Source organism: Ranitomeya imitator, chromosome 4 (genome assembly GCF_032444005.1).
Source record: "Ranitomeya imitator isolate aRanImi1 chromosome 4, aRanImi1.pri, whole genome shotgun sequence".
NCBI lineage: Eukaryota > Metazoa > Chordata > Amphibia > Anura > Dendrobatidae > Ranitomeya > Ranitomeya imitator.
In genome coordinates, this window is record NC_091285.1 from 674901561 (window position 1) to 674928860 (window position 27300).

Here is a 27300-nt window from a genome sequence, read left to right on the forward strand (position 1 = left end):
TCATTCACCAGAATTTATTGCTCCTCACCAAATATTGGTAGCAAAAACGTAAAATAAAAAATAAAAGCTTTTTTTGTAGTTTTTTGTTGTTGTTTTTCTTTAAACCTGTGGAGCTTTATCGACAAGACAGAAAGATCATTTTTACATCAGAGGACAAAAATATATTACGACTCAAAGCAGAAAAAAAAAAAAAAGTTAAAAAACCAGGAGAGGACGGGGGCGTCTGGCACTGGCCAATTGTGCGAAGGTGGTTACAGAAGGGGCTGACAGATTGGGTGCTGAGCGACGGTGTGAGCGTGTGTCGTCCCTGCCTACAGTTCTGAGACCCCAGAATCCCCCTGTGCCCCTCCTGTATCAGCAGGACTCCAAATGCCTCAGTTCCTCTCCCTCCCCCCCCCCCCCTTAAAAAAAAAAAAAAAAAATCCAGTAAAATTTCATGATCGCGACATAAAACTGGCCCTTAAGAGGGGCCCCGGAAATTGGCCCCCAGATCCTAATAATTCACAGCTGTTAGAATAAAATTAATTAAAAAAAGAAAACCCTGCGGAGGCCTCTAGAAAGGTGCGAGAAGGCAGTGCAGTATTGTTACCTGTGCTGTGTGCGCGTACCGGGCAGGCCACAAGGACGCTTAAGGGAAAATACATATTTCCTATATAAAAAAACTAAAGTAAAAAAAACTAAAATAAAAAATGTATAAAAAAAAAAATCCCAGACACAAACAACAGGTGTGAACGCGCTCGTGTAGAAAGGTTTGATCGGTCGGTATAAACGAGACGTATAGAGTGACGCAATCACATTAAATGCCGCTTATGTACGTGATTGGCAGCATGGCCTCCTCCCCACCCCCCGCCCATCCCGCGTCCTATGTACAATCGTTCCGTCGTGGCCATGCACGCTCACTGCTCCCGATGTGCAGTGACGGAGCCTACGTTGTGGCGCCACCTGTGTCTCGGTGCCCGGCGGCGCGTGCGTTTGCTATATACATACACCTGTACGCCGCCTGCCCTCGGCCACACTCTGAGCGCGTGCGATAAATCTGTAAGAGATTCCCCCCGTTGCAGGATTTAGGGGGGCGGACCCCAGCTCATGGCAAGAGGGCGGAGCCTCCAGTGACAGGGGGTGGAGCCTCTGCACGTTCGGCTAGCAGTAGGCTTCGTCGTCGTCCTTGTCGTCTTTCATTCCTTTCAGCCTCAGCCGGGCAAAGTCTTCAAATACGATGTCGTCGTCCTGAGGGAAACTGGACAGAAGAGCAGACAATCAGCAGCGGGCAGAAGGCATCGCTCTAGGGTACAGAACAGTGACTGGCGGTGTTACAGAACCCCCCACCAAGAATGTTATACAGTATATGTATGTATAATAGTTTCCATGTGAAATGCATCAGTCCATAGGCTGCGCCCCTGGACAAGATATTCTCTTTCTGACCTCCCCCCCACCTTTGTAATTCCCACAGTAAATATCGGCAGGCTCCGGCCCCCTGCGGCTATTGTAATGTAGGTCTGGCCTGCTGTGTTCCTATTGGCCTGCCCTGTGTATCTGTGTTATATATTCTGTGTGCTGTAAATAAAGGGTGTTCTTAGACTGGAAATACGTGGGGTAGCAGTCAGCTTTTATATGCTCTCATGTAATCAAGAAATTTCAGCCAGCGTCCTTCATTCAGAATCTACATTAAAAGCAGAGTGGACTTCCTGAAACACGGGGTGGTACTGAAAGAGGTACCCCAGCTTGGTAGACCCCGTTACAGGCGGTATTTCCCCCCGAAAATAACGTGACTAAGTGGAGGCGGAGGTAGAGAAGGGTTCACTTACTTGGTTTCAAATTCTATGAGATTTGTGTCCACCGGGACGTCTGTCTGCGGGAACTCTGGGAAGCAGAAGAAACAAAGACATGGACCCATGATCAGCTCTGACAATCCAGCAAGACTCGTTATTGAGCAAGAAAACCAGTCCGGAGCCCCCCAGGACAGAAAAACAGGAGGAAAATCTGACCAGGATGGTCCATGCAACACGTTTACAAATGTCTCCCCACCTGTAGGTGCTGGAGTACGGAGGTAATACCATGCTCTCCCCACAAAATGGCAGCAGACACAAGTAGCAGCTCAGGGCAGAGCGGCACCGGTCAGTGGAGAGTGAGAAGGGGGAGTGAACGACACTCACCGGACAGTGGAGAGTGAGCGACACTCACCGGACAGTGGGAAGCGAGAGACACTCACCGGACAGTCGAAAGAGGGTAGGGGGAGCGAGCGACACTCACCGGACAGTGGGAGGGGGGAGCGAGCGACACTCACCGGACAGTAGACAGTGGGAGGGGGGAGCGAGTGACACTCACCAGACAGTGGGAGGGGGGAGCGAGCGACACTCACCAGACAGTGGGAGGGGGGGAGCGAGCGACACTCACTGGAAAGTGGAGAGTGGGTAGGGGGAGCGAGCGACACTCTCTGGACAGTGGGTGGGGGGGGAGGCAAACAACACTCACCAGACATGGGTGGGCTGGCCGAAGTTTGTCCTCCACCACACTGTCTGAACAGGGTTTACTACAGCCCACCCTCCGGATGGGGAGAGAGTGTGTTTGGCACCAGCAAACACAATCACCGGACAGGGATGGCGGGGGATTTGGGAGCTTACAAACTCACCGGACAGGGGCCGCGTCGCCGTCTCAGAGGGCTTTGGATGCATCAGGACAAAAGGCAGCTCCACCGCGACATCACTGGGGGGAGACATGACGGCGATATCAGCTCTGCGCTCACCACACACCCCACCTACAATGGCCGCAGTGGCCGAGCACTCACCCTCCACGGGACACCACCAGCTTCACCTTCACCTTGTAGGAGACCAGTATTCCCAGCACCTCCTTACTGGAGCCTTCCTTCACTCTGGAAGGAAACCAGGCAGAGGTTACAAGCCTCGGTCGCATTACGACCCCCCCACCCAGCCCGGTCACCATGCAGCGGCCGCTCACATGGTACTTGACGCCAGGTTGGTGTCCTCGTGCTTCAGCTTCCCGTCCAGGGCCAGGCCCCTCTTCTCCCGGTTGCTGGACAGCAGGGGGGTGAGAGTGTAAACTTTACAGAACGTGGAGCTGGGGGCGACCTGGTCACTGGAAAGAAATGAGAACAGTGGTCAGAGAGCACAGGGGGCCGACGAGCAGACACGGCCGGGTACGGGGGGGCCGTACTCACTCCTGCTCTATCTGAGCCACTGGGCACTTGTACTGGGCTGTGCTGAAGAGACAGATGTCAGCGTACTGCCGGACTGGAGGGGAAACACACAAGGGTTAATAAGACCACCGCTGCCATAGTGGATACTGCCGAGACCCCCACTGAGCACCAGAATGGGGAGTGTCAATGGTCGGCGGGGTTCTCCTACAACGGCAGACTGCGCCACGTACCGGATACCTTCACCCTCTTCACCGTCTTGCTGGTGTTGTTGGTTACGTGCACGTTCACATTGATGGGCTCCCCGTGGTAATACAGCTGGAAAGGCACACAAGCGTTAGTGGGGGGGGGAACGGGAAATTAAACATCCCATAATGCACCGGTGCTTGCCCCTCGGTACCTCCTTATCGAGCGAGGCCTCCAGGTGCAGGGAGCGGTCGGACATCAGGAAATGCCTGGTGGTCTCTGCTACGGGCTGCGGTCCGGCCTTCTCGGGGGCGAACTGCACCTTCCTGATGACCAGACGCACGGAGTTCCTAAAGAGGAGACACAGAACGACTTGTCTGATGGCGGCAACACGACCGCTTCTGCTATTCACCGCCGCGCTTTACACAGCTGAGCTCGTTACAATGGGTCCGCTCAGAAAATTCATTTCACACATTGTGTCCTCCGCCAAAGGATTGTAAAAGTAGAAAAATATACATTTCCCCTGAAACTGGGGCTTGGGTGTATCAGCCCCAGTTACAGGGGAGACGCCGCCTCCTGGGTGGATGGTAGAGCGGTCTGCTATGCCACCCCGTAAAGCACAGCCAGTGTAGATCGCTCCCGACCCCCCACCCTCCCCGTCTAAGCTCCCATCCTCCCCGCACGCTTATTTTTACCTTACCCCCCCCCCCCCCCCCCGACGTCCTTCATGGAAGATGCCAGGAGGAAACAATAAAAGTGATCTCCCCTGCACAGGCCGTGCCGGCAACCAGATACGTGGGCGTACGACCTTCCCAGAACCGCTGACTCCACGCAGGGTCTCACCGTCCCACCCACCGCTCGTTACCTCCCTCTATAATTAAACATTTGGTGTTTTCCGTCTGGATACAAGGCTGACTTTAGGGGGTTTTTAATTAAAGGCAAATCTCCCGGCCCCCACAATTCACCGAAGTGCTGAGAACGGGTACGAGCGGGGCTGCACCCGGGAAGGACCCCTACACAGTTATACCGGTCATGTCCCTTTAAGAGGGTTCATATAAACTTCCTCTAAATGACTGGACACCGGCGGCGGGGAGGGAAGCAGCCAGTGTTGGCGGCAGCAATGTCTACCCGTCTTCCTGTGCGACTGCGAGAGCGCGTGTCTGTGGCTAACCACTGCGGGGCGGCGCTAATGCTGTGGCCACACAACCGCATCAATGGGGGGTCCTCAGTACCCGCTGCCGTCCTCACCGGCGACCCATTATCACCTGCAACATCTCACTTCATTTTAAAGACCCCCAAGCTATCAGAAACTATCAGGACACCTAGACAGACACTTCTTTCCAGGGAGGTGCAATTCTATGAATTAAAAATAATTTAAAAAAAAAAAAAAAAGGTCAGAAAGAGGCTTCCTCCAGGTAAAATGCCACCTTCCCACGGCTACGTGCAGGACACCCCCGCCTTCCCACGGCCACGTACAGGACCCCCCCCACCTTCCCACGGCCACGTACAGGACCCCCCCCCCCCTTCCCACGGCCACGTACACGACCCCCCCTTCCCACGGCCACGTACAGGACCCCCCCATGGCCACGTACAGGACCCCCCCACCTTCCCATGGCCACGTACAGGACCCCCCGCCTTCCCACGGCCACGTACAGGACCCCCCCACGGCCACGTACAGGACCCCCCCCTTCCCACGGCCACGTACAGGACTTCCCACGGCCACGTACAGGACTTCCCACGGCCACGTACAGGACCCCCCACGGCCACGTACAGGACCCCCCACGGCCACGTACAGGACCCCCCACGGCCACGTACAGGACCCCCCACCTTCCCACGGCCACGACCCCCCCTTCCCACGGCCACGTACAGGACCCCCCGCCTTCCCACGGCCACGTACAGGACCCCCCCCCTTCCCACGGCCACGTACACGACCCCCCCTTCCCACGGCCACGTACAGGACCCCCCCATGGCCACGTACAGGACCCCCCCACCTTCCCATGGCCACGTACAGGACCCCCCGCCTTCCCACGGCCACGTACAGGACCCCCCCATGGCCACGTACAGGACCCCCCGCCTTCCCATGGCCACGTACAGGACCCCCCCACGGCCACGTACAGGACCCCCCCTTCCCACGGCCACGTACAGGACTTCCCACGGCCACGTACAGGACCTCCCACGGCCACGTACAGGACCCCCCACCTTCCCACGGCCACGTACAGGACTTCCCACGGCCACGTACAGGACTTCCCACGGCCACGTACAGGACCCCCCACGGCCACGTACAGGACCCCCCACGGCCACGTACAGGACCCCTCACGGCCACGTACAGGACCCCCCACCTTCCCACGGCCACGACCCCCCCACTGCCACGTACAGGACCCCCCCACGGCCACGTACAGGACCCCCCCACGGCCACGTACAGGACCCCCCCACGGCCACGTACAGGACCCCCCACCTTCCCACGGCCACGTACAGGACCCCCCACCTTCCCACGGCCACGTACAGGACCCCCCACGGCTACATGCTGGGCCCCCACTTTCCCACGTACACCGTTCTGTAGTTGCTTGGGCGCCGGCTGTAAATATGGCAGCAGTTTCCGGGCCCCACAGGACAGAGCCTATAGGGAAACACGAGCTCTCCCCAGACACGGGTGGCAGCGCTCAGTCTGCGGGGGGCGCCGCTCGCAGCGATCACAAATAACCCAGTAATTACCCTACAGATATAACCAGTAAGGAAAATGTCAGCACGTGCGTCCCTGAACGACAAATCCCTACACAGCCTGTCACGCCCAATGGAAGAAGCACTGGCGGCCATATTGGTTGCCAGGTCCGGAGGGTTGCTGGCCGGCAGATGGGCGCACACGGGTCTGGTGGGACAGAGGATGAACACTAAAGTGGGGAAATGTGACGTTTATCATCGTCCTCATAGGCTGAGATATCAGGTGTAGAAACCACAGGCCCAACGCTGCACTACTGCGCCGCTCAGTAAGTGTCTCCCGCCATCTGCATGCCTCAGTGGTGCAGCCTCAGTGGTGCAGCCTCAGTGGTGCAGCCTCAGTGGTGCAGCCTCAGTGGTGCAGCCTCGGGCTCCGGGCCTCCAATGTCAGTCATCTCTCTGCAGAGAAACCAGATATTAACCCCTTCATGACCCAGCCTATTTTGACCTTAATGACCTGGCCATTTTTTGCAATTCTGACCACTGTCCCTTTATCAGGTAATAATTCGGAAACGCTTCAACGGATCCTAGCGATTCGGAGATTGTTTTTTCGTGACATATTGGGCTTCATGTTAGTGGTAAATTTAGGTCAATAATTTTTGCGTTCATTTGTAAAAAAAATAAATAATCGGAGATTTGGTGAAAAATTTAGAAAATTTCGCAATTTTCAAATTTTGAATTTTTATTCTGTTAAACCAGAGAGTTATGTGACACAAGATAGTTAATAAATAACATTTCCCACATGTTTACTTTACATCAGCACAATTTTGGAAACAAATTTTTTTTTTGGTTAGGAAGTTATAAGGATTAAAAGTTGACCAGCGATTTCTAATTTTTACAACAAAATTTACCAAACCATTTTTTTTTTTTAGGGACCACCTCATATTTGAAGTCAGTTTGAAGGGTCTATATGGCTGAAAATACCCAAAAGTGACCCCATTCTAAAAACTGCACCCCTCCAGGTGCTCAAAACCACATTTAGGCTATGTGCACACATTGCAGATTCTCTGCGGATCCGCAGCGTTTATTGCGGTGCAGAAACACTGCAGATCCGCAATTGATTTACAGTACAATGTAAATCAATGAGAAAAAAAAAAAAATGCTGTGCACATTTTGCGGAAAATCCGCTGCGGAAACGCTGCAGTTTAAAAGAAGTAGCATGTCACTTTTTTGTGAATCTGCAGCATTCCATTATAGAAAACCGAAGAGGTAAAAACCGCAGCAAAAACGCACAAAAAAAAAAAAACACGACAAATCCGCAGGTGCGTTTTCTGCCAGGAGAGGCAGAATCCGCACCAGAAACTCCCAAGCCTAATCCGCAACGTGTGCACATAGCCTTGTGAAAAAAAACAACTTGTTGCTAAGGCTAAAAGGAGAAAGTGGACCCCGAAAGTTGTTGTACAATTTGTCCCGAGTACACTGGTACCCCATATGTGGGGGAGAACCACTGTTTGGGCGCACGTCGGGGCTCAGAAGGGAAGGAGCGCCGTTTGACTTTTTGAACGCAAGATTGGCTGGAATCAATGGTGGCGCCATGTAGCGTTTGGAGACCCCTGATGTGCCTACACAGTGGAAACCCCCAAATTCTATCTCCAACCCTGACCCCAACACAATCCTACCCTAACCCCAACCGTAAACATAATCCAAACCCGAAAGGAAAAAAAAAAATGGAAAAAAAATATTTTTTGCAATGAAAAGCGTCTCTTAGCGTGTGACAGCTGCCAGTCATAAAAATCCGCTATAAAAGTAAATCAAACCCCCCCTAGTTAGGGAAAAATAATAAAATACATACATTTTTTGCGTTACCACATTCCAAGAGCTATAATTTTTCCATATTTTGGTCCACAGAGTCATGTGAGGTCTTGTTTTTTGCGGGACGAGTTGACGTTTTTATTGGTAACATTTTTGGGCACGTGACATTTTTTGATCGCTTTTTATTCCGATTTTTGGGAGACAAAGAACAAAAACCAGCTACCGTATATACTTGAGTATAAGCCGACCCGAGTATAAGCCGACCCCCCTAATTTTGCCACAAAAAAACTGGGAAAACTTATTGACTCGAGTATAAGCCTAGGGTGGGAAATGCAGCAGCTACCGGGGAATTTCAAAAATAAAAATAGATGCTCCATACCATTCATTATTTCCCCATAGCTGTGCCATATAGTGCTCTGCACCGTTCATTATTGCCCCATAGCTGTGCCATATAGTGCTCTGCACCGTTCATTATTGTCCCATAGCTGTGCCATATAGTGCTCTGCACCGTTCATTATTGTCCCATAGCTGTGCCCCATATAGTGCTCTGCACCGTTCATTATTGCCCCATAGCTGTGCCCCATATAGTGCTCTGCACCGTTCATTATTGCCCCACAGATGCTCCATATAAATCTGTGCCATTGCTGCTGCTGCTGCTGCAATAATAATAAAAAAAAAAATAAAAAAAAAGCCATACTCACCTCTCTTGCTTGCAGCTCCCGGCGTCTCGTCCCGGCGTCTCTGCGCACTGACTGATCAGGCAGAGGGCGCCGCGCACACTATATGCGTCATCGCGCCCTCTGACCTGCACAGTCAGTGCAAGAGGACGCGAAGACGGAGCGGCGCCGGGAAGATGGAGCGGCGCCCGGCGTGTGGAACGCAGACAGGTAAATATGACATACTTACCTAGTCCCAGCGATCCTGGGGCTTCCCCTGCCGTCCCACGATCTTCTGTGCTGCAGCCTCTTCCTCTATCAGCGGTCACCCTATGGGAGGTGGAGCCGCCTATTCATTTCTCTAATGAGCGGTCCCACGTGACTGCTGAAAAGGGGAAGAAGCTGCAGCACCCGGAGACCGTGGGACGGCAGGGACAGCGCCAGGATCGCTGGGACTAGGTAAGTATACCTCAGCGCCCTCACCCGCCGACCCTGCCGCCCACCGTGACTCGAGTATAAGCCGAGAGGGGCACTTTCAGCCCAAAAATTTGGGCTGAAAATCTCGGCTTATGCTCGAGTATATACGGTATTCATGAATTTCTTGGGGGGGGGAGGAGGGGTGTTTATACCATTCCGCGTTTGGTAAAAGTGATAAAGCAGTTTTATTCTTCGGGTCACTACGATTACAGCGATATACGATAAAAACTATTTTATAGAAAAAATAATTACTGTATATACACCGAGGTTTTCAGCCTTTTTTTTTTTTTATTAAGGCTAAAAGTGCCCCTCTCGGCTTATACTCCAGGCATTGTCCCAGGGGTCGGCGGGGGAGCGGCAGCTGTCACATCATACTCACCTGCTCCCGGCACAGTCTCTGCATTTCTATTGTCCCGGCGCTGGCAGCTCTTCCTGTATTCAGCGGTCACGTGGTATCGCTCATTAAAGTAATGAGTATGGACGCGACTCCACTCCCATAGAGATGGAGCGCATATTATTTACTTTAATGAGTGGTACCATGTGACCGCTGAACACAAGAACATGCTGACAGCGCACGCCAGTGACTATCGGAGAAGCAGGGACTTGCAGAGAAAGCGCCAGGAGGGTGAGTATGACGGGGGAGGGTGAGCCATGTGAAATTCACCTGTCCCCGTTCCACCGCTGGCCTCTGGCTGTGACGTTCCAACAGAGGGCACGATGACATGGTTAGTGCGTGCCCTCTGCCTGAACAGTCACCAGAGACCTGAAGATACAGCGGCGCACGGCGGTGGAAAAGGTGATCACCACAAGTGCCGGGGGCCTGAGCCAGGGGCGACTCCAGCATCTGGTACGCAGATACGAGAGGGGAGTATTTTGTATGGAGCATATTATGGGGCCCATCATAAACTTTATGGAGCATTATATGGGGCTCATGATTCAATATGGATATTCAAACACACTTAACCTACTGATGTCTCCATTAATTTTGCTTTTATTGGTGCCTATTTTTACTTTTGACATTTACCAGTAGCTGCTGCATTTCCCACCCTAGACTTATACTCGAGTCATTAAGTTTTCCCAGTTTTGTGTGGCAAAATTAGGGGTCTCGGCATATACTCGAGTATATATGGTATTTTTGCATCGCTATATTCTGAGAGTTATTTTTTCGCTGATGACGCTCTATGGTGGCATTTTTTTTTTTGCGGGACAAGATGACGTTTTCAGCAGTACCATGTTTATCTATATCCGTCTTTTTGATCGCGTGTTATTCCACTTTTTGTTTGGCGGTATGACGATAAAGCGTTGTTTTTTGCCTTGCTTTTTATTTATTTTTTTTGCGGTGTTCACTGAAGGGGTCAACTAGTGGGACAGTTTTATAGGTCGGGTCGTTACGGATGCGGCGATACTAAATGTGTACTTTTATTGTTTTGTTTTTCTATTTACATAAAGAAATGTATTTATTGGAATTTTTTTTTCTCCTTTAAAAATAATTTTTTAAAATTCCTAAATGAACAGTTTAATATTTTTACATTGTCCCAAAATGGGACATCACTATATAGTGTCAGATCGCTGATCTGACACTTTGCACAGCACTTTATAGATCAGCGATCAGGCAGTGTAGGAGGCGTCTCAGCACCTGCTCTAGGCAGGCACGGAGAAAGCCACCTCCCTGCAGGACCAAGAAGGACACCGCAGCCATCTTGGATCCAGGGGCCTGCAGGTAGGAGACCCTCGGAATAACACGATCACATCGCGCTGTTCTGAGGGTCTCAGGGAAGCACGCAGGGAGCCCCCTCCCTGTGCGATGCTTCCCTATGCCACCGGAACGCTGCGAACATGTTTGATTGCAGTGTCCCGGGGGTTAAAGTGTTGGGATCGGTCCTTGACAACTCCTGGCTCATAGTGCCAGCTGTGATAATCAGCTGACACCTGGCCACGCTCCCCCTACTAGCCAGTCCATGGAAATGAAGTCCCAGGTCACCTAGACGGGATAGTACGTCCGATGGCAGAAAGGGGTTAAGAAGGGGTTTACACATTTACTGCGCAGTTGTCGGGCGCCCCAGTGGGCATTACCGGGGCACAGACCATCGTCAGTGTGCAATCAGCGAGGTGACTGCATAGGACCGGCCCAGTCTCACCTTTTATGCATCTTCTCCTCCACAGATTTGGCGCAGAAGGCACGGATTTCATAATCGACACCGCAGGCCTGAAAAAGACAACAAGACGTGCAAGGGTTAACCTAATCAATCATTGACTTATATATATATATATATATATATATATATATATATATATATATATATATATATATATATATATATATATATATATATATATTTTTTATTTTTTTTTCTTTCTTTCCTTTTTCAGAATAAAATTTATAATATTTTAATAAAATATAAATAATGATAGTAATATAAAATATTTACTAGTAATCATAAAATAAGGAATATTAGTATAATAATAAATAATTTCAAAAATATTAAGTAAAATGTGCTATTTAGGATTCTATTTTTTCCTAGGGGTTGCGCTGTCAGTGACGTCTGCCATGACACTTGGGACCCCCATTATGTGCCGGACCCTGAATTGATGTAGATGTCACTAACGCCCCCTGGGGGTCAGGATGTAGGGGCCCGGTCACTCACCTTCCCAGTGTCCTCCGGTCCCGGCTGCAGAGTCACTGAACACGGCAAATTCTGTGGAATCTGAGAGAGAAAAAAAAAGGAACATGACCAAAAAAGCAAAAGAAGCCCCCTGGGTAGATGAGGAGAAGAGGGTGAGGACTGACTGTGAAGTAGAAGGGGTGCGCCTGCTCCCCCAGCTTCTTGATCAGCCGCTCCTGCAGTCGGGTCAGGGGCTTCTTCTCCTCGGGTAGTGGGGGATACGCCTGGAACGTGGAGATGAACAGATCCTTCCGGAAGGACAGGCCCAAGACGTCGAGATCCTCCCGGCCATAGCGGAAGGCGCAGGTCAGGGTGACGTAGACTGCAGAGGGAGAGAAGAAGCGATGCAGGGAGAAGACCCCGACAGGCTGCAGCCCCCAACACCAGCTGATCAGGAAGTGACAGACTAACGCTCAAACTTCCCCTTTAAGGTCAGATAAGAGGAACAACTGGGGAAGTAAAGGGCCGATGGAGCAAGAGCCGCCGACACATGACCGGGGGAGGGGAGCAGTACCTTTCCGGTCCTTCAGATAATCCGTATCCACCAGAACCACGCCGTCTACAAAACAAGACACAGGCAGGCGATGAGCGGACAGAGCCAGAGGTGTAGTGTCACACACAGGAGCGCAGCTCTGGGGTATAATACAGGATGTAACTCAGGATCAGTAATGCATGTACACAGTGACTGCACCAGCAGAATAGTGAGTGCAGCTCTGGGGTATAATACAGGATGTAACTCAGGATCAGTAATGTAATGTATGTACACAGTGATTGCACCAGCAGAATAGTGAGTGCAGCTCTGGGGTATAATACAGGATGTAACTCAGGATCAGTAATGTAATGTACACAGTGACTGCACCAGCAGAATAGTGAGTGCAGCTCTGGGGTATAATACAGGAGGTAACTCAGGATCAGTAATGTAATATATGTACACAGTGACTGCACCAGCAGAATAGTGAGTGCAGCTCTGGAGTATAATACAGGAGGTAACTCAGGATCAGTAATGTAATGTATGTACACAGTGACTGCACCAGCAGAATAGTGAGTGCAGCTCTGGGGTATAATACAGGATGTAACTCAGGATCAGTAATGTAATGTACACAGTGACTGCACCAGCAGAATAGTGAGTGCAGCTCTGGAGTATAATACAGGATGTAACTCAGGATCAGTAATGTAATGTACACAGTGACTGCACCAGCAGAATAGTGAGTGCAGCTCTGGGGTATAATACAGGATGTAACTCAGGATCAGTAATGTAATGTATGTACACAGTGACTGCACCAGCAGAATAGTGAGTGCAGCTCTGGAGTATAATACAGGATGTAACTCAGGATCAGTAATGTAATGTATGTACACAGTGACTGCACCAGCAGAATAGTGAGTGCAGCTCTGGGGTATAATACAGGATGTAACTCAGGATCAGTAATGTATGTACACAGTGACTGCACCAGCAGAATAGTGAGTGCAGCTCTGGGGTATAATACAGGATGTAACTCAGGATCAGTAATGTAATGTATGTACTCAGTGACTGCACCAGCAGAATAGTGAGTGCAGCTCTGGAGTATAATACAGGATGTAACTCAGGACCAGTAATGTAATGTATGTACACAGTGACTGCACCAGCAGAATAGTGAGTGCAGCTCTGGGGTATAATACAGGATGTAACTCAGGATCAGTAATGTAATGTATGTACACAGTGACTGCACCAGCAGAATAGTGAGTGCAGCTCTGGAGGATAATACAGGGGGTAACTCAGGATCAGTAATGTAATGTATGCACACAGTGACTGCACCAGCAGAATAGTGAGTGCAGCTCTGGGGTATAATACAGGGCAGGCTGTAACTCAGGATCAGTAATCTAATGTATGTACACAGTGACTGCACCAGCAGAATAGTGAGTGCAGCTCTGGAGTATAATACAGGATATAACTCAGGATCAGTAATGTAATGTATGTACACAGTAACCACCAGCAGAATAGTGAGTGCAGCTCTGGGGTATAATACAGGATGTAACTCAGGATCAGTAATGTAATGTATGTACACAGTGACTGCACCAGCAGAATAGTGAGTGCAGCTCTGGGGTATAATACAGGATCAGTAATGTAATGTATGTACACAGTGACTGCACCAGCAGAATAGTGAGTGCAGCTCTGGAGTATAATACAGGAGGTAACTCAGGATCAGTAATGTAATGTATGTACACAGTGACTGCTCCGGCAGAATAGTGAGTGCAGCTCTGGAGTATAATACAGGAGGTAACTCAGGATCAGTAATGTAATGTATGTACACAGTGACTGCACCAGTGGAATAGTGAGTGCAGCTCTGGAGTATTATACAGGATGTAACTCAGGATCAGTAATGTAATGTATGTACACAGTGACTGCACCAGCAGAATAGTGAGTGCAGCTCTGGAGTATAATACAGGGGGTAACTCAGGATCAGTAATGTAATGTATGTACACAGTGACTGCACCAGCGGAATAGTGAGTGCAGCTCTGGAGTATTATACAGGATGTAACTCAGGATCAGTAATGTAATGTATGTACACAGTGACTGCACCAGCAGAATAGTGAGTGCAGCTCTGGAGTATAATACAGGGGGTAACTCAGGATCAGTAATGTAATGTATGTACACAGTGACTGCACCAGCAGAATAGTGAGTGCAGCTCTGGAGTATAATACAGGGGGTAACTCAGGATCAGTAATGTAATGTATGTACACAGTGACTGCACCAGCAGAATAGTGAGTGCAGCTCTGGAGTATAATACAGGGGGTAACTCAGGATCAGTAATGTAATGTATGTACACAGTGACTGCAGAGAAATAGCAATTGGATCCTATTAAAACTTAACCTTTAATATATAATAGGTAATATAAAACCTGAAGTCATGCAAAAAGTGCAAAAAGATGCACCACTAAAAAAGAAAAGAAAAAGGGAAGGACAAACCTATTGAGGTGTACCCTATAAACCATACACAGAAGGAAGGGACATATACAGCAAACAAATATAAAAAATAAAAAATGACAGTACTATTTCCCTGCTAGAAACATATATACACAGGGGGATGATGTAAGTTAGTGCAGTACAAATATATCTATTAGAGATGCACAAGGTATAGCCCACACTGTTATATAAGGAGGCTTGGTACCAATTGTGCTTGTATCTAATTATAATTATACACAGTGACTGCACCAGCAGAATAGTGAGTGCAGCTCTGGAGTATAATACAGGGTGTAACTCAGGATCAGTAATGTAATGTATGTACACAGTGACTGCACCAGCAGAATAGTGAGTGCAGCTCTGGGGTATAATACAGGATGTAACTCAGGATCAGTAATGTAATGTATGTACACAGTGACTGCACCAGCAGAATAGTGAGTGCAGCTCTGGGGTATAATACAGGATGTAACTCAGGATCAGTAATGTAATGTATGTACACAGTGACTGCACCAGCAGAATAGTGAGTGCAGCTCTGGGGTATAATGCATGATGTAACTCAGGATCAGTAATGTAATGTATGTACACAGTGACTGCACTAGCAGAATAGTGAGTGCAGCTCTGGGGTATAATACAGGATCAGTAATGTATGTACACAGTGACTGCACCAGCAGAATAGTGAGTGCAGCTCTGGGGTATAATACTGGATATAACTCAGGATCAGTAATGTAATGTATGTACACAGTGACTGCATCAGCAGAATAGTGAGTGCAGCTCTGGGGTATAATACTGGATATAACTCAGGATCAGTAATGTAATGTATGTACACAGTGACTGCACCAGCAGAATAGTGAGTGCAGCTCTGGAGTATAATACAGGATCAGTAATGTAATGTACACAGTGACTGCACCAGCAGAATAGTGAGTGCAGCTCTGGGGTATAATACAGGATCAGTAATGTATGTACACAGTGACTGCACCAGCAGAATAGTGAGTGCAGCTCTAGAGTATAATACAGGATCAGTAATGTAATGTATGTACACAGTGACTGCACCAGCAGAATAGTGAGTGCAGCTCTGGGGTATAATACATGATATATATAAAAGGTTAGGCAGCTTTCATCAGTCTCCACTTATTGGCTTTTATTTCATCACAGAAGGGCAGAATACAAAGATATAAAACCCCAATGTTGCAACTAGTGGCATAAACATGTTCTCACCGACAGGATCCACACGATCAAGGTGATCCACAAAATCCCTCTTGCCCAGGTACACGGTCAGCTGCAAGAAGCGGGAGAACATTAGATGAATAAGCTGACTCCCTGCCAGTTGTCGCTCCCCCTGCCGTCCCCCCAGTCAGTACCACGTCCCCCCCCCCCCCCCAGTCAGTACCACGTCCCCCCCCCAGTCAGTACCACGTCCCCCCCCCAGTCAGTACCACGTCCCCCCCCCAGTCAGTACCACGTCCCCCCCCAGTCAGTACCACGTCCCCCCCCCCAGTCAGTACCACGTCCCCCCCCCCCCAGTCAGTACCACGTCCCCCCCCCCCAGTCAGTACCACGTCCCCCCCCAGTCAGTACCACGTCCCCCCCCCAGTCAGTACCACGTCCCGCAGCTGCTTCTTGTAGACGGTGGGGCCCCGGGGCACGATGCAGCGGATCCTCTCCAGATCGGACAGGTCCATGCCTCCTTATCAGTCGCCTGCAGACCTCTGCCTCCTCCTCAGCTGTTTACCTCGCCCTGTACCCGGGCCCACCCTGGGGAGCGCAGCACCGCAGGCCTCCGGAGATAAGGCTGCCTCTGCCTCCTCCTCAGCTGTTTACCTCGGCCCACCCTGGGGACCGCCATGGTGACTGCAACATTACCGGCTAACCCTTTCCTCGCTGGACGGTCACCGTGGAGCACTCACCTTACAATTCGGGCTGGATTTCTTAAAAACTCTGCAAAGAAAGAAAATAAATTCAGAATTCACATTTATGTTATAGAAACCACAGACATCTGACCACTTGGTGGCGAAGCGAATGTTTTACATAGGACTGCGCCTTTTGATAGCAGAAGAGCATCCCTGCACGTCCCTTTAACGAGAACACAGGTGTCCGCAGGGTCCTACTGTCAGTCATCTATCGGTGGGGCCCATGAGATCCCGTCTGCCGGCTCCTTAGTTACAGGATCTCTGCTGCCTGTCAGTCACTGGATCCCCTGACAGAAAACTGCCACCGCTCGGACCCGTGAGACCGTGCGCAGCCCCACGTTACACCGTGACTGCAGCTTTGGATATGACTGGAGTAGAATATGTGGTGCAACTAGAGGAAGGCAGCGACGTGACCCTTCAGAACGGGCACACGGCGCCATGAGGCGCTTCCTTCCTGACCGCACAGAAAAGAGGAAACGTGGGCGCGACATGATGGAAAGGACGTCTTAGGCCTCACTATCGCCCATAGCAACTAGAGCCACTCTGTCACTGTCCACGACAACCAATCACAGCACAGCTTTCATGACCCCAGCTACCCAAGTAAAATGAAAGCCGCTCTGCGATTGGTTGCTCTGAACGACATTAATATCAGGATAAGAAGCGAAAACCGCCTTTTGATTGGTCACAACAGAACTAGAAAAATAAATAAACCTTTCTAATTGCAACCAATAAGAACTCAGCTTTCATTTCTGTCAACTACGCAAGTAAAATGAAAGCTGATCCGTGATTGGCTGCTGACAGATGTGGGTTGCACATAACCAATCACAGTGTAGCTTTCATTTTATCTGACTGCTACGAAGGACTCAAAGCTGCGTGCTGATTGGCCGATAACCTAAATACTGAAATAGGTTTACAGCAGGTGTCAGCGGAGCAGAGAGTCTCACACATGTCCCGTTACCGGAGGAGAAGCCACAAAGATGGCGGCTAGGCCTGCCCACCATGTCTCCCTAGCTCATTAGTGGCTACAGCACACCTGAGATGGCGCAGGCCTCCGTACTGCAGGTGGCCATCCGGCCGCGCTCTCGACACGACTGATTCCCCTCCCCCCAGAACGCACACAGGCCCCGAGCAGCGCCGGGTGTACTAACATTCACGACGGCTAACAGGGGGACCCGACACACCCCAGAGATTAGGATTAGTCCCCTAATCTGCAGTGGTCACAGTATACAGAGAGATTACAGAAGGAGGAAGGAGAGAAAGAGGAAGAGTCCCTGGAAGTGAGGTTACCCAAGAGGCCACAGTGTGAGGACACCACACGGCCGCACACTGATCACACCTCTCCAAGGCTTTCAGATGCCGGAGTATCGGAGTCCTGAACCATCATTTCATGCCAGAAATGTCCCTGATGATCGAGTTTACTATAAAAACGCCAATAATCCAGAATGATGGATCTGCAGATGAGCAGACGCCTCCCGGCAATGTTCTTCACCCTTGTCCAGGCCCATCCGATAGTCAGCCATCATAACATAGTAACATAGTAACATAGTTAGTAAGGCCGAAAAAAGACATTTGTCCATCCAGTTCAGCCTATATTCCATCATAATAAGTACCCAGATCTACGTCCTTCTACAGAACCTAATAATTGTATGATACAATATTGTTCTGCTCCAGGAAGACATCCAGGCCTCTCTTGAACCCCTCGACTGAGTTCGCCATCACCACCTCCTCAGGCAAGCAATTCCAGATTCTCACTGCCCTAACAGTAAAGAATCCTCTTCTATGTTGGTGGAAAAACCTTCTCTCCTCCAGACGCAAAGAATGCCCCCTTGTGCCCATCACCTTCCTTGGTATAAACAGATCCTCAGCGAGATATTTGTATTGTCCCCTTATATACTTATACATGGTTATTAGATCGCCCCTCAGTCGTCTTTTTTCTAGACTAAATAATCCTAATTTCGCTAATCTATCTGGGTATTGTAGTTCTCCCATCCCCTTTATTAATTTTGTTGCCCTCCTTTGTACTCTCTCTAGTTCCATTATATCCTTCCTGAGCACCGGTGCCCAAAACTGGACACAGTACTCCATGTGCGGTCTAACTAGGGATTTGTACAGAGGCAGTATAATGCTCTCATCATGTGTATCCAGACCTCTTTTAATGCACCCCATGATCCTGTTTGCCTTGGCAGCTGCTGCCTGGCACTGGCTGCTCCAGGTAAGTTTATCATTAACTAGGATCCCCAAGTCCTTCTCCCTGTCAGATTTACCCAGTGGTTTCCCGTTCAGTGTGTAATGGTGATATTGATTCCTTCTTCCCATGTGTATAACCTTACATTTATCAATGTTAAACCTCATCTGCCACCTTTCAGCCCAAGTTTCCAACTTATCCAGATCCATCTGTAGCAGAATACTATCTTCTCTTGTATTAACTGCTTTACATAGTTTTGTATCATCTGCAAATATCGATATTTTACTGTGTAAACCTTCTACCAGATCATTAATGAATATGTTGAAGAGAACAGGTCCCAATACTGACCCCTGCGGTACCCCACTGGTCACAGCGACCCAGTTAGAGACTATACCATTTATAACCACCCTCTGCTTTCTATCACTAAGCCAGTTACTAACCCATTTACACACATTTTCCCCCAGACCAAGCATTCTCATTTTGTGTACCAACCTCTTGTGCGGCACGGTATCAAACGCTTTGGAAAAATCGAGATATACCACGTCCAATGACTCACCGTGGTCCAGCCTATAGCTTACCTCTTCATAAAAACTGATTAGATTGGTTTGACAGGAGCGATTTCTCATAAACCCATGCTGATATGGAGTTAAACAGTTATTCTCATTGAGATAATCCAGAATAACATCCCTCAGAAACCCTTCAAATATTTTACCAACAATAGAGGTTAGACTTACTGGCCTATAATTTCCAGGTTCACTTTTAGAGCCCTTTTTGAATATTGGCACCACATTTGCTATGCGCCAATCCTGCGGAACAGACCCTGTCGCTATAGAGTCCCTAAAAATAAGAAATAATGGTTTATCTATTACATTACTTAGTTCTCTTAGTACTCGTGGGTGTATGCCATCCGGACCCGGAGATTTATCTATTTTAATCTTATTTAGCCGGTTTCGCACCTCTTCTTGGGTTAGATTGGTGACCCTTAATATAGGGTTTTCATTGTTTCTTGGGATTTCACCTAGCATTTCATTTTCCACCGTGAATACCGTGGAGAAGAAGGTGTTTAATATGTTAGCTTTTTCCTCGTCATCTACAACCATTCTTTCCTCACTATTTTTTAAGGGGCCTACATTTTCAGTTTTTATTCTTTTACTATTGATATAGTTGAAGAACAGTTTGGGATTAGTTTTACTCTCCTTAGCAATGTGCTTCTCTGTTTCCTTTTTGGCAGCTTTAATTAGTTTTTTAGATAAAGTATTTTTCTCCCTATAGTTTTTTAGAGCTTCAATGGTGCCATCCTGCTTTAGTAGTGCAAATGCTTTCTTTTTACTGTTAATTGCCTGTCTTACTTCTTTGTTTAGCCACATTGGGTTTTTCCTATTTCTAGTCCTTTTATTCCCACAAGGTGGGATCCATCCATCGGATCAATGTCCGAGTACATCCAGGCCATGTGACCGCCGCCTTTAAGAGGCTCAGACATGACCACAGTACAGTGACAGTGGCCGAGCAGGAGAAATACACAAGGATTTAGCAGAAAATGTCGGCATGTGACCGGGATTCCAGAACTGGGGGGGATTAATATCAGCAATGACATAACACACCCCTTTAAGGCGCTGTATGTCGAGGCTTTAAGGCAAAGCGTCCCACAAATAATCTGCATATAAGGGAAGAGACGCGGAGACATCGACCTCTGGATGGAAAAAACACAAAGCAGACCCGAAATGAGGCCCGGGGCGAGCAGGGGGCCAGACGGGAGGCCCGGGGCGAGCAGGGGGCCAGACGGGAGGCCCGGGGCGAGCAGGGGGCCAGACGGGAGGCCCGGGGCCAGACGGGAGGCCCGGGGCCAGACGGGAGGCCCGGGGCCAGACGGGAGGCCCGGGGCCAGACGGGAGGCCCGGGGCCAGACGGGAGGCCCGGGGCCAGACGGGAGGCCCGGGGCCAGACGGGAGGCCCGGGGCCAGACGGGAGGCCCGGGGCCAGACGGGAGGCCCGGGGCCAGACGGGAGGCCCGGGGCCAGACGGGAGGCCCGGGGCCAGACGGGAGGCCCGGGGCCTCTGGGAGAGGAGGGGATATCAGTACAGGGGATATACGGCACCGGGGGAGGAGGGGATATCAGTACAGGGGATATACGGCACCGGGGGAGGAGGAGATATCAGTACAGGGGATATACGGCATCGGGGGAGGAGGGGATATCAGTACAGGGGATATACGGCACCGGGGGAGGAGGAGGGGATATCAGTACAGGGGATATACGGCAGCGGGGGAGGAGGAGGGGATATCAGTACAGGGGATATACGGCAGCGGAGGAGGAGGTGATATCAGTACAGGGGATATACGGCACCGGGGGAGGAGGGGATATCAGTACAGGGGATATACGGCACCGGGGGAGGAGGAGATATCAGTACAGGGGATATACGGCACCGGGGGAGGAGGAGATATCAGTACAGGGGATATACGGCACCGGGGGAGGAGGAGATATCTGTACAGGGGATATACGGCACCGGGGGAGGAGGGGATATCTGTACAGGGGATATACGGCACCGGGGGAGGAGGGGATATCTGTACAGGGGATATACGGCACCGGGGGAGGAGGAGATATCAGTACAGGGGATATACGGCATCGGGGGAGGAGGGGATATCAGTACAGGGGATATACGGCACCGGGGGAGGAGGAGGGGATATCAGTACAGGGGATATACGGCAGCGGGGGAGGAGGAGGGGATATCAGTACAGGGGATATACGGCAGCGGAGGAGGAGGTGATATCAGTACAGGGGATATACGGCACCGGGGGAGGAGGGGATATCAGTACAGGGGATATACGGCACCGGGGGAGGAGGAGATATCAGTACAGGGGATATACGGCACCGGGGGAGGAGGAGATATCAGTACAGGGGATATACGGCACCGGGGGAGGAGGAGATATCTGTACAGGGGATATACGGCACCGGGGGAGGAGGGGATATCTGTACAGGGGATATACGGCACCGGGGGAGGAGGAGATATCTGTACAGGGGATATACGGCACCGGGGGAGGAGGGGATATACGGCACCAGGGGAGGAGGGCATATCAGTACAGGGGATATACGGCACCGGGGGAGGAGGGGATATCAGTACAGGGGATATACGGCACCGGGGGAGGAGGGGATATCAGTACAGGGGATATACGGCACCGGGGGAGGAGGGGATATCAGTACAGGGGATATACGGCACCGGGGGAGAAGGAGATATCAGTACAGGGGATATACGGCACCGGGGGAGGAGGAGATATCGGCACCGGGGGAGGAGGGGATATCAGTACAGGGGATATACGGCACCGGGGGAGGAGGGGATATCAGTACAGGGGATATACGGCACCGGGGGAGGAGGGGATATCAGTACAGGGGATATACGGCACCGGGGGAGGAGGGGATATCAGTACAGGGGATATACGGCACCGGGGGAGGAGGGGATATCAGTACAGGGGATATACGGCACCGGGGGAGGAGGGGATATCAGTACAGGGGATATACGGCACCGGGGGAGGAGGGGATATCAGTACAGGGGATATACGGCACCGGGGGAGGAGGGGATATCTGTACAGGGGATATACGGCACCGGGGGAGGAGGGGATATCAGTACAGGGGATATACGGCACCGGGGGAGGAGGGGATATCAGTACAGGGGATATACGGCACCGGGGGAGGAGGGGATATCAGTACAGGGGATATACGGCACCAGGGCATATCAGTACAGGGGATATACGGCACCGGGGGAGGAGGGGATATCAGTACAGGGGATATACGGCACCGGGGGAGGAGGGGATATCAGTACAGGGGATATACGGCACCGGGGGAGGAGGGGATATCAGTACAGGGGATATACGGCACCGGGGGAGGAGGGGATATCAGTACAGGGGATATACGGCACCGGGGGAGGAGGGGATATCAGTACAGGGGATATACGGCACCGGGGGAGAAGGAGATATCAGTACAGGGGATATATACGGCACCGGGGGAGGAGGAGATATCGGCACCGGGGGAGGAGGGGATATCAGTACAGGGGATATACGGCACCGGGGGAGGAGGGGATATCAGTACAGGGGATATACGGCACCGGGGGAGGAGGGGATATCAGTACAGGGGATATACGGCACCGGGGGAGGAGGAGATATCAGTACAGGGGATATACGGGACCGGGGGAGGAGGAGATATCAGTACAGGGGATATACGGGACCGGGGGAGGAGGGGATATCAGTACAGGGGATATACGGCATCGGGGGAGGAGGAGATATCAGTACAGGGGATATACGGCACCGGGGGAGGAGGGGATATCAGTACAGGGGATATACGGCACCGGGGGAGGAGGGGATATCAGTACAGGGGATATACGGCACCGGGGGAGGAGGAGATATCGGTATAGGGGATATACGGCACCGGGGGAGGAGGGGATATCAGTACAGGGGATATACGGCACCGGGGGATGAGGGGATATCAGTACAGGGGATATACGGCACCGGGGGAGGAGGGGATATCAGTACAGGGGATATACGGCACCGGGGGAGGAGGGGATATCAGTACAGGGGATATACGGCACCGGGGGAGGAGGAGATATCGGTACAGGGGATATACGGCACCGGGGGAGGAGGGGATATCAGTACAGGGGATATACGGCACCGGGGGATGAGGGGATATCAGTACAGGGGATATACGGCACCGGGGGAGGAGGGGATATCAGTACAGGGGATATACGGCACCGGGGGATGAGGGGATATCAGTACAGGGGATATACGGCACCGGGGGAGGAGGGGATATCAGTACAGGGGATATACGGCACCGGGGGAGGAGGGGATATCAGTACAGGGGATATACGGCACCGGGGGAGGAGGGGATATCAGTACAGGGGATATACGGCACCGGGGGAGGAGGGGATATCAGTACAGGGGATATACGGCACCGGGGGAGGAGGGGATATCAGTACAGGGGATATACGGCACCGGGGGAGGAGGGGATATCAGTACAGGGGATATACGGCACCGGGGGATGAGGGGATATCAGTACAGGGGATATACGGCACCGGGGGATGAGGGGATATCAGTACAGGGGATATACGGCACCGGGGGAGGAGGAGATATCAGTACAGGGGATATACGGCACCGGGGGAGGAGGGGATATCAGTACAGGGGATATACGGGACCGGGGAAGGAGGAGATATCTGTACAGGGGATATACGGCACCGGGGGAGGAGGGGATATCAGTACAGGGGATATACGGCACCGGGGGAGGAGGGGATATCAGTACAGGGGATATACGGCAGCGGAGGAGGAGGTGATATCAGTACAGGGGATATACGGCACCGGGGGAGGAGGGGATATCAGTACAGGGGATATACGGCACCGGGGGAGGAGGGGATATCAGTACAGGGGATATACGGCACCGGGGGAGGAGGGGATATCAGTACAGGGGATATACGGCACCGGGGGAGGAGGAGATATCAGTACAGGGGATATACGGCACCGGGGGAGGAGGGGATATCAGTACAGGGGATATACGGCACCGGGGGAGGAGGGGATATCAGTACAGGGGATATACGGCACCGGGGGAGGAGGAGGAGATATCAGTACAGGGGATATACGGCACCGGGGGAGGAGGGGATATCAGTACAGGGGATATACGGCACCGGGGGAGGAGGGGATATCAGTACAGGGGATATACGGCACCGGGGGAGGAGGAGGAGATATCAGTACAGGGGATATACGGCACCGGGGAAGGAGGAGATATCTGTACAGGGGATATACGGCACCGGGGGAGGAGGAGGGGATATACGGCACCGGGGGAGGAGGGGATATCAGTACAGGGGATATACGGCACCGGGGGAGGAGGAGGAGATATCAGTACAGGGGATATACGGCACCGGGGAAGGAGGAGGGGATATACGGCACCGGGGGAGGAGGGGATATCAGTACAGGGGATATACGGCACCGGGGAAGGAGGAGATATCAGTACAGGGGATATACGGCACCGGGGGAGGAGGAGGGGATATCAGTACAGGGGATATACGGCACCGGGGGAGGAGGAGATATCAGTACAGGGGATATACGGCACCGGGGGAAGAGGGGATATCAGTACAGGGGATATACGGCACCGGGGGAGGAGGAGATATCTGTACAGGGGATATACGGCACCGGGGGAGGAGGAGATATCTGTACAGGGGATATACGGCACCGGGGGAGGAGGGGATATCAGTACAGGGGATATACGGCACCGGGGGAGGAGGGGATATCAGTACAGGGGATATACGGCACCGGGGGAGGAGGAGATATCAGTACAGGGGATATACGGCACCGGGGGAGGAGGAGATATCAGTACAGGGGATATACGGCACCGGGGGAGGAGGGGATATCAGTACAGGGGATATACGGCACCGGGGGAGGAGGGGATATCAGTACAGGGGATATACGGCACCGGGGGAGGAGGGGATATCAGTACAGGGGATATACGGCACCGGGGGAGGAGGGGATATCAGTACAGGGGATATACGGCACCGGGGGAGGAGGAGATATCAGTACAGGGGATATACGGCACCGGGGGAGGAGGGGATATCAGTACAGGGGATATACGGCATCGGGGGAGGAGGAGATATCAGTACAGGGGATATACGGCACCGGGGGAGGAGGAGGGGATATCAGTACAGGGGATATACGGCACCGGGGGAGGAGGGGATATCAGTACAGGGGATATACGGCACCGGGGGAGGAGGGGATATCAGTACAGGGGATATACGGCACCGGGGGAGGAGGGGATATCAGTACAGGGGATATACGGCATCGGGGGAGGAGGAGATATCAGTACAGGGGATATACGGCACCGGGGGAGGAGGGGATATCTGTACAGGGGATATACGGCACCGGGGGAGGAGGGGATATCAGTACAGGGGATATACGGCACCGGGGGAGGAGGGGATATCAGTACAGGGGATATACGGCACCGGGGGAGGAGGAGACATCTGTACAGGGGATATACGGCACCGGGGGAGGAGGGGATATCAGTACAGGGGATATACGGCACCGGGGGAGGAGGAGACATCTGTACAGGGGATATACGGCACCGGGGGAGGAGGGGATATCAGTACAGGGGATATACGGCACCGGGGGAGGAGGAGATATCAGTACAGGGGATATACGGCACCGGGGGAGGAGGAGATATCAGTACAGGGGATATACGGCACCGGGGGAGGAGGGGATATCAGTACAGGGGATATACGGCAGCGGGGGAGGAGGAGGGGATATCAGTACAGGGGATATACGGCACCGGGGGAGGAGGAGATATCAGTACAGGGGATATACGGCAGCGGGGGAGGAGGAGATATCAGTACAGGGGATATACGGCAGCGGGGGAGGAGGAGGGGATATCAGTACAGGGGATATACGGCACCGGGGGAGGAGGAGATATCAGTACAGGGGATATACGGCAGCGGGGGAGGAGGAGGGGATATCAGTACAGGGGATATACGGCACCGGGGGAGGAGGAGATATCAGTACAGGGGATATACGGCAGCGGGGGAGGAGGAGATATCAGTACAGGGGATATACGGCAGCGGGGGAGGAGGAGGGGATATCAGTACAGGGGATATACGGCACCGGGGGAGGAGGGGATATCAGTACAGGGGATATACGGCACCGGGGGAGGAGGAGGGGATATCAGTACAGGGGATATACGGCACCGGGGGAGGAGGGGATATCAGTACAGGGGATATACGGCAGCGGGGGAGGAGGAGGGGATATCAGTACAGGGGATATACGGCACCGGGGGAGGAGGAGGGGATATCAGTACAGGGGATATACGGCACCGGGGGAGGAGGGGATATCAGTACAGGGGATATACGGCACCGGGGGAGGAGGAGGGGATATCAGTACAGGGGATATACGGCACCGGGGGAGGAGGGGATATCAGTACAGGGGATATACGGCAGCGGGGGAGGAGGAGGGGATATCAGTACAGGGGATATACGGCACCGGGGGAGGAGGAGATATCAGTACAGGGGATATACGGCACCGGGGGAGGAGGGGATATCAGTACAGGGGATATACGGCACCGGGGGAGGAGGAGGGGATATCAGTACAGGGGATATACGGCACCGGGGGAGGAGGAGATATCAGTACAGGGGATATACGGCACCGGGGGAGGAGGGGATATCAGTACAGGGGATATACGGCACCGGGGGAGGAGGAGGGGATATCAGTACAGGGGATATACGGCACCGGGGGAGGAGGAGGGGATATCAGTACAGGGGATATACGGCACCGGGGGAGGAGGGGATATCAGTACAGGGGATATACGGGACCGGGGGAGGAGGAGGTGACGGCCCGGACATTCATAAACCCCGGACAGCACTCACCGGGTTCCCGCTCTCTCCCCCATGGTCACGGATCCGCCGCCTCTGGAGGCCGCGCTGTGGGTTCTCTCTCCTCTGCTTCTCCTCCCCTGACGGTTACGCGCACGGTTTCAAACAAGGCGGAGTCCCGAGTACGTTCCCGCCACCGTGCATCCTCATAGGCTCACACCGTGAAGGACTGGCACGCCTACTGACGTCATCAGTTCGGCGGTGACCCCGCCCTCTGAAGGTGTGTAGTGACGTCATGAAGTGCGAACACTGATGACATCTCCGTGGGGGAGACACGGAAAAGAAGCGC

The 27300-nt window shown here is 52.0% G+C and overlaps 1 protein-coding gene across 1 annotated transcript; it reads right to left on the reverse strand.

Moving 5' to 3' along the window:
* On the reverse strand, positions 1-27172 carry ARRB2 (arrestin beta 2). The gene is made up of 15 exons (XM_069767324.1): positions 27006-27172; positions 16442-16472; positions 15753-15813; positions 12115-12159; positions 11726-11922; positions 11583-11642; positions 11076-11143; positions 3552-3687; positions 3385-3469; positions 3176-3248; positions 2956-3093; positions 2786-2869; positions 2630-2703; positions 1806-1860; positions 1-1237 (listed from the first exon to the last, which is right to left on the reverse strand). Exons 1-15 carry the CDS (start codon positions 27026-27028, stop codon positions 1141-1143), a joined length of 1227 nt encoding a protein of 408 aa, XP_069623425.1. The 5' UTR covers positions 27029-27172; the 3' UTR covers positions 1-1140.
* Positions 27173-27300: the final 128 nt, after the last annotated feature.

Coding starts and splice junctions, on each gene's coding strand:
- ARRB2 (XM_069767324.1), bottom strand. CDS start 27,028: ATGGGGGAGAGAGCGGGAACCCG. Junction 11,923..12,114: donor TTATCTGAAGGACCGGAAAG/GTACTGCTCCCC, acceptor CTCCCTCTGCAG/TCTACGTCACCCTGACCTGC. Junction 1,238..1,805: donor CTCATAGAATTTGAAACCAA/GTAAGTGAACCC, acceptor TCTTCTGTCCAG/TTTCCCTCAGGACGACGACA.